The sequence below is a fragment of the Bidens hawaiensis genome, unplaced genomic scaffold (assembly GCF_021521415.1).
Source record: "Bidens hawaiensis isolate Kalapana, Puna unplaced genomic scaffold, B.hawaiensis_p1.1 tig00017157_1, whole genome shotgun sequence".
NCBI classification, from domain to species: Eukaryota; Viridiplantae; Streptophyta; class Magnoliopsida; order Asterales; family Asteraceae; genus Bidens; species Bidens hawaiensis.
In genome coordinates this window covers 188,723-196,173 of record NW_027492594.1, presented here as the reverse complement: position 1 = coordinate 196,173, position 7,451 = coordinate 188,723, and the positions used below count along the sequence as shown (strand labels likewise).

Below are 7,451 nucleotides of genomic sequence, written 5' to 3'. Positions count from 1 at the left end.
ATGTAACTAATATCTCCTAACAAACATGATATAGCACACGGTATTCCTCCCGCCTGTTGGATAGATCTTTTGTAGGATCAAACAAAGAGGCCTCACACTTGACAGTGACTCTTACCTGCATGAAAACCACATGATGAGTTGGATATGCTAGGAGAAATTTAAGAGTCTAAACAGAAATATACAGCCGTAGAATTTAAAATTAAGTGTTTAAGCATCTATGCTAACACCTAAACATAAGACAAGTTAATGGTTAGGTTGGTTTGGTTTGTTAGATTCCTCATACTTAAGTTTGGCATCTAAAGATCCTTTCTTGAACTTCCCGAAGCATCATTTAGCTAGATTAATGTTAGGTTCAAAAATTCTAACTCAACTTGACAATATCCCGTAATTTGCGTTCTGGCTAGCATGGGGTAATTGTTAAGACTTGAGATTCTTGGATTTTCAGGTTTAAAACCTAACTTAAGGGGTTTTTACACAGTGGTGAGTTTCCTCCTTGATGATGTTCTTAGTTAAGTCAGGTCTGGAACGTCAAAATCAGTATAGACGGTTGACATCTTGTCTCAGAAAGGCTCACTCAGGTATTAAGGTGTATCCGAACTCTATTAAAAAAAATAAAAAAATAGACAATATCCTTTTTTTGTAAATGCATCTCATACCACCTGGCGACAAGAATTGTCGAAACTTTCCATGAATGATTATATTCCTTATTTTGCTTTATAAAAGACCATTCCTCTTCTACAATTCTTCATTCACTTGCTATACTCCATTTCTATTATTACTTCTTTCGGTATCTCTTTCTTGTATACGTATATAGTGCTTGATGGAAGCCTTAGAAGACGATCATCTTTTAAGTTTTGGGCTCGCAATCATCATCGATTCAGGCTGTGAGAGGAAGTTGAAAAGAAAGAGGAGGAAAAGTTTTACGTCGTTGGATACAAATGGAGTCTATGAAGGAAAGATGTTTAACCTTTTAGAGGCAAGAGAAATGATGTTGAAGAAAGGAAACAAAAGAAGTGAAGATACCGCCGGAGAAGATGGACACGGGCTTCATTTGATCCACTTGTTGCTCGCGTGTGCAACCTCTCTTGATGAAAACAAACTTGATTCAACGATCAAGATTCTAAGGGAACTTTATGAAAATGTATCTTTAAACGGTGACTCTGTGCAAAGGATGGCGGCTTATTTTGCAGACGGATTAGTGGGAAGGCTTCTCACACGTCAATCACCCTTTCATGAAATGGTAATGAAGGAACCGACGCCTGAAGACGAGTTCTTGGCTTACATAGAACTCTACAAAGTGTCTCCTTGTTATCAATTTGCCCATTTTACGGCGAATCAAATGATCATGGAAGCATTCGAAAGGGAAGAAACTTATAATAACCGTGCATTGCATGTGGTTGACCTTGACGTTGCCTATGGTTTCCAGTGGCCTTCTCTGATGCAGTCACTTTCAGACAAGGCCACTACGGGAAGCCACGTGTCTCTTCGAATTACAGGGTTTGGGAAAACCCTGGAAGAACTTGAAGAGACCAAGGCAAGATTACTTGGTTTTGCCAAAACCTTCAAGAACCTAGGCTTTGAGTTCCAAGGAATCCAAAGATCAAAATCTGGATTGAAATCTATACGCAAGAGGAATAACGAGACGCTTGTTGTAAACTTAGTCTTTTATTTAAATTCCTTGGGAAACTTCAAACGCATATCGGATTTGTTACAATCCACACACATGCTGAACCCTTCGATCGTAGTTTTTATTGAACAAGAAGGTAGTCGGAGCCCAAGAGCATTCCTATCAAGATTCATCGAGTTCTTGCATTACTATGCAGCCATGTTTGATTCACTAGATGACTTTCTTCCTCTAGACAGCCCACAAAGGCTACAAATTGAGAAGAACCATTTTGGCAAAGAGATAAAGCGGTTAATGGACTTTGATAACAACGAGGCCAATTCGCCACACTTCGAAAGGATGGAAACATGGAAAGGAAGGATGGAGGGTCATGGATTTGAAGGGTTAAGTATAAGTTCAAAGACCATCATTCAAGCAAAGCTCCTGTTAAAAATCAATAGCCATTATTGTCCTACTCAGTTTGGTGGTGAAAACGGAGGTTTTACCGCCTTCGAGAGAGAAGAAGGCAACGCCATTTCTCTGGCTTGGCAAGACAAATGCCTGATCACAGCATCTGCATGGCAATGTTCAGGAGGAGGATCAACAACCTCATCTACCATGTAGTTTTTGTTTTTTTTTGGTATGCCTATAGCTTTGTATATTAATATGTATTATATGTGTAACAATATGGGTATGGAGTACATATTGCATGTAATAAAGTTGTAAATACATGCATGTTTTATGTAACTGTTTTAACTAATAATAAAAACTCATATTTTTAACTAGAAAGGGATTCCACATAACTTTTGATCTTATTTAGAGTTAATTATATATGTTGCCCATAAGTGGTTTGCTTGATCCTCGAACACAAATTCCTTTCATGTTTTATGCATGTGTTTCCCACTACTAGAAAAAGAGATGTTTTTCTACAACTGAATTCGTAGGAAATTTGTTGGAAAATCCAATTTCTAACAAGTTTCCAACAAAAAGTTACGTTGAAAAACACATGCTTGAAAATCGTTTTCAACCGTTTTCCAACAACTTTTCTTACAAAATTGCTACAAAAATATGTGGTTGTAAACTTCCTACAACTTTCCTACAAAAACTATTGTTAGGTTCATACTTTGATAATTTCTAGCTCAACTTGGTGTTTGTCCTAGATAGCTTACTTTAACAAAAATGACGACTGATTTCAGCAACATACACAACAACATATATGCGTAAAGAGAAATCAACTTTTAAGATAATTGCAATATTGCACGGTGTTCTTCAACAATTATGTCGAATTTGTCTGTCTTAGTAGAGAGATCCTCCAACGCACACTATAAAATATTAATCATCAACCTCACAATATATATCCACCATAAAAACAATGAGGTTGGTTTACTCCAATGCAACATGCCATCGTACTAATAAGCTTTGTTACCACGAAATGTATGACGCACTAGAGAAAAAAATATGCTAGATATATACGTTACAACAAACGTTTAGATACAACCCATATTAGAGAAATATTATTATCATATAAAAAGTTGTTATAAGCATTATACATATGAATAATTTCTGTTTATAGGTTACACTCATGTCATAATCAAGGTATTAAGCTCGGTCGAATCATAACTTACATATTAAAAACTGTAACTAGAATATTAATTTTGGTCACCATAACCAACATCTTGACTTAAAACATAAATATAAAAATCTAAATTACTAAAAAGATCTTAAGATTTTTTTAGCTATAAATCATTTTTCACATTTCATAAATATCAAAATCTAAATTTATGTGTCACCTATATACCATGTAAACAATGCATGGACAAGTAACTTTTTTAAGGAATGTTCAAAGGAAATTAACACATAAATTTCTTAAGGAATACAAGGGTAGTTAAAAGGAAATTTTCTTTAGAAGTAGGTGGTTTGTTAAAAAATTAAGTTGTTTCTAGGTGGGTATTGGAAAACTAAACACATCTAGGTAGGCTGTTATTTTTAGTAGCATACTTAAAGTAATTTCAACTACCAGCAATCACATCTAGGTGATCCAACGAACTTCAACTAATTACAGTAAACCAGCAATTTGGGGGTGTGTACGGTTCGTTTGGGTGGACTTTGTGATAAAACCGAACTTCGCTTTTTGGATTTTTCAAAACCGTTATGTATCAATTTTTTGGTTTTTCGTTTTCGGTTTTGGTTTATTCCGCTTTGCTACATGGGCTTAAATTTTTTGGGATAATAAAAGATACTTAACATTCAAAATCAAAGATAAAAACTCATGAATTTAATAACAAACATTCATGACGATTTAATACCATCCCACTTAACAAAAGTTAACCGATTATATACATTCAACAAAGAGGTTAATCCAATGGTTTGGTTTTTTTCTGTCCGGTTTTCATCGTATACGAACCGTAACCATCGATTTTATGACAACATGAAACCAAACCTTTGGTTTTTGTTTCGGTTTGGTTCTTTTCGATTTCAGGTCATTTTTTTAGTTTCACACACCCTCTACCAACAATGAGGCGACACCCTTCGGATTTGACATAGCATGAGAAATTCACCAGCCAAGATAGCAGACTTACTTTTTATGAACTTCCACGCTTTCCGGTGCTGGTTTGTTTAAATTAGTAAAAGCCCGCTGCTCGTGACAACAAGCCACTTAGATGTGATTAGTTTCCATCCCATCTAAAAAACCTGACTTTTTCTACAAACCACCTAGTTCCAAAAAAAAAAAAAAGTTTGGTCATAACAACTCTAATAAGACAAGTTGATGGTTAGGTTGGTTTGTTAGATTCCTCATACTTTTGGCATCTAAAGATCCTTTCTTGAACTACCCGAAGCAATTTAAGGATCCTTCCTTGGTGATCTAATCTAGTACGTTGAAAAAAACAAATTTGTAACATATTCCAGTTGCTTGAAAATGACATAATGAGTTGAAAAATGCTCGGAGAATTTGATGGAAAGGAAAAAAGAAAAAGAAAGATACCGCCGTAGTGCAAATTAAAATATAATATTCAAGCATCTTTAATTAATTATTTGGATATAACATAAGTTCATGGTTAGTTTGGCATCTAAAGATCCTTTCTTGATCTACCCGAAGCATAACTTAAAACTAATTATTCTTACTCAAGTTGACAATATCTTTTTATTGTAAGTTTTGTAACAGCATGTCATAACACCTGGCTACAGCAATTGTCGTAGCTTTCAATGAAGATTCTATTCGTATTAGGCCTTTATATAAACGATCATTCGTCTTCTGTAATACCTCGCAATTCCATTACTGTTTCTTTCTTTATTTCCATCTCTCTTTGTAGTTTGTTGTACCCATATAGCGCGCTTGATGGAGGACTTAGAAGAGGATAGTCTTTTAAGCTTTGGGCTAGCAATCATGATCGATTCTGGCCGCGAGAGAAAGCTGAAAAGAAAACGAAGGCAAAGTTTTAAGTCGTTGGATATAAATGGAGTCTATGAAGGAAAGATGTTTAATCTTTTAGAGACAAGAGAAATGATGTTGAAAAAAGGAAACAAAAGAAGAGAAGCGGCGCCCATTGGCGAAGATGGACAAGGCCTCCATTTGATCCATTTATTGCTCATGTCCGCTACTTCTCTCGAAGAGATGAAACTCGATTCAGCAATCGAGAATCTAAGGGAACTGTATAAAAATGTATCTTTAAATGGTGATTCCGTGCAAAGGGTGGCAGCTTATTTTGCCGATGGATTAGTGGCAAGGCTTCTCACACATCGGTCACCCTTTCACGAGATGATAATGAAGGAACCAACACCCGAAGACGAGTTCTTGTCATACATAGAACTCTACAAAGTGTCTCCATATTATCAGTTTGCCCATTTTACTGCGAACCAAATGATCTTAGAAGCATTTGAAAGGGAAGAGAACGATAATAATAATAATAATAATAATAATAATAATAATAATAATAATGCATTACATGTGGTTGATCTCGATGTAGGCTACGGTTTCCAGTGGCCTTCCCTAATGCAGTCACTTTCAGACAAGGCCACTAATGGAAACCGTGTGTCTCTTCGAATCACAGGGTTTGGAAAAACCCTGGAGGAACTTGAAGAGACTAAGGCAAGGCTTGTTGGTTTTGCGAAAACCTTTAGGAACTTATGCTTTGAGTTCCAAGGAATCCTAAGATCAAAATTTGGATTAAAATCAATACGAAAGAGGAACAACGAGACGCTTGTTGTAAACTTAGTCTTTTATTTAAACTCCTTGTACCACTTCAAACGCATATCTGATTTGTTGCGATCCACACGCATGCTGAACCCTTCGATCATAGTTTTGATTGAACAAGAAGGCGGTAGCAGCCCAAGAACATTTCTATCAAGATTCATCGAGTTCTTGCATTATTATGCAGCCATGTTTGATACACTAGATGACTTTCTTCCTCTTGACAGCCCACAAAGGCTACAAATTGAGAAGAACCATCTTGGCAAAGAGATAAAGCGGTTAATGGACTTTGATAACGACGAGTCCAATTCGCCACACTTCGAAAGGATGGAAACATGGAAAGGAAGGATGGAGGGTCATGGATTTGAAGGGTTGAGTCTAAGTTCAAAGACCATCATTCAAGCAAAGCTCCTGTTGAAAATCAATAGCCCTTACTGTCCGATTCAGTATGGTGGTGAAAACGGAGGGTTTACCGCCTTCGAAAGAGAAGAAGGCAATGCCATATCTCTAGCTTGGCAAGAAAAATGTCTGATTACAGCATCTGCATGGCAATGTGCAGGAGGAATATGATCAACCTTATCCAGCTTGTAGTTTTTGTTTTTGACTTTGTAAATTATAAGTGTGATAATATGGGTCCGGAGTGTGTATGTGACACATCTTAATATTTTTGTCTTCCATGTTGATGTTGCAAGAATCTTCAAGCTTTGCTCAAAAAGGATTTTCTATGTATGGCCCATTGATTATTTCTACCGGACACAATCTTGTTTTATCCATTTATTTGTTTGTTTTAACAGAAAAGTCATTATTCCTATTTCCTACATCTTATTTAATTATTTACATAAGTTACCCTACCTAAAAAAAGTTACTGGTTAATGAAGAAAAAGTTACTTATTGCAAGGAACTCAATTTATGAACGTTGCTCATCCAGCTGTTTTAACGATTGTTAGATCGATTTATTAAATCAAGTTGGCTAGGCCTAGACTCTAGAGACTCAAGGTCTTTAGCTTTAATAAGTCTAGTCTAGACTCTACACTACAAGAAAGTTATTCTATAATGACGACCTTATAACTACTACAACAACATGTCGTTGGCAGTCGGCATAGATCACCTTCAGTGACGACTGCCGTCGCTATTTGAAACAAATAATATATCTTTCTGTCACTTATAGCGATAACATGTCGTCGCCATACGTTCAACGAGAAAGTGAAAATGCTAGGTGCTAAGTAGAAACGTACTTTTTGAAGGGACACATGATTCATGTCAAAAATTACAAGGAGTCAATCAATTAAAACTTCTGTAATAGAACGCATCCTGCTACCTAAATACATAGACGCAAATTACAATTCTCTCATACCATTATTTAACAATTCTATCTTCGCATAATCTTTGTTTTTCTTAGTTTTAAATATTATTCTTGTAATTTCAATTATTTATGTACTTCTGTTTAATTTTCTGTTTTTTAACAAATTCATTTAACTTTTCCATTTATAAACTTCTCGAAATTCAATATAATATATAACAAATTTGAGGTGTGTTTAAAAAAGCAACATAAAGGAAGCACGTGTCCCATGAATTCAACAACAACATGCCACCAGTCCTCATAACATCGCTTGCCTGTACATATTCATCTTTACAACTATTATTATTATCACACCACAC

General features: G+C 35.7%; 2 protein-coding genes across 2 annotated transcripts; both read left to right on the top strand.

Annotated features, from left to right (window-relative positions):
* The first annotated feature begins 556 nt into the window (after positions 1-556).
* Positions 557-2,285, top strand: LOC143553172 (GRAS family protein RAM1-like). Its single transcript, XM_077043212.1, has one exon. The coding sequence runs from the start codon at positions 821-823 to the stop codon at positions 2,225-2,227; it is 1,407 nt and encodes a 468-aa protein (XP_076899327.1). The 5' UTR covers positions 557-820; the 3' UTR covers positions 2,228-2,285.
* Positions 2,286-4,337: 2,052 nt separating this feature from the next.
* LOC143553171 (GRAS family protein RAM1-like) lies at positions 4,338-6,375 on the top strand. Its single transcript, XM_077043211.1, has one exon. The coding sequence runs from the start codon at positions 4,941-4,943 to the stop codon at positions 6,360-6,362; it is 1,422 nt and encodes a 473-aa protein (XP_076899326.1). The 5' UTR covers positions 4,338-4,940; the 3' UTR covers positions 6,363-6,375.
* The last annotated feature ends 1,076 nt before the right edge of the window (positions 6,376-7,451 follow it).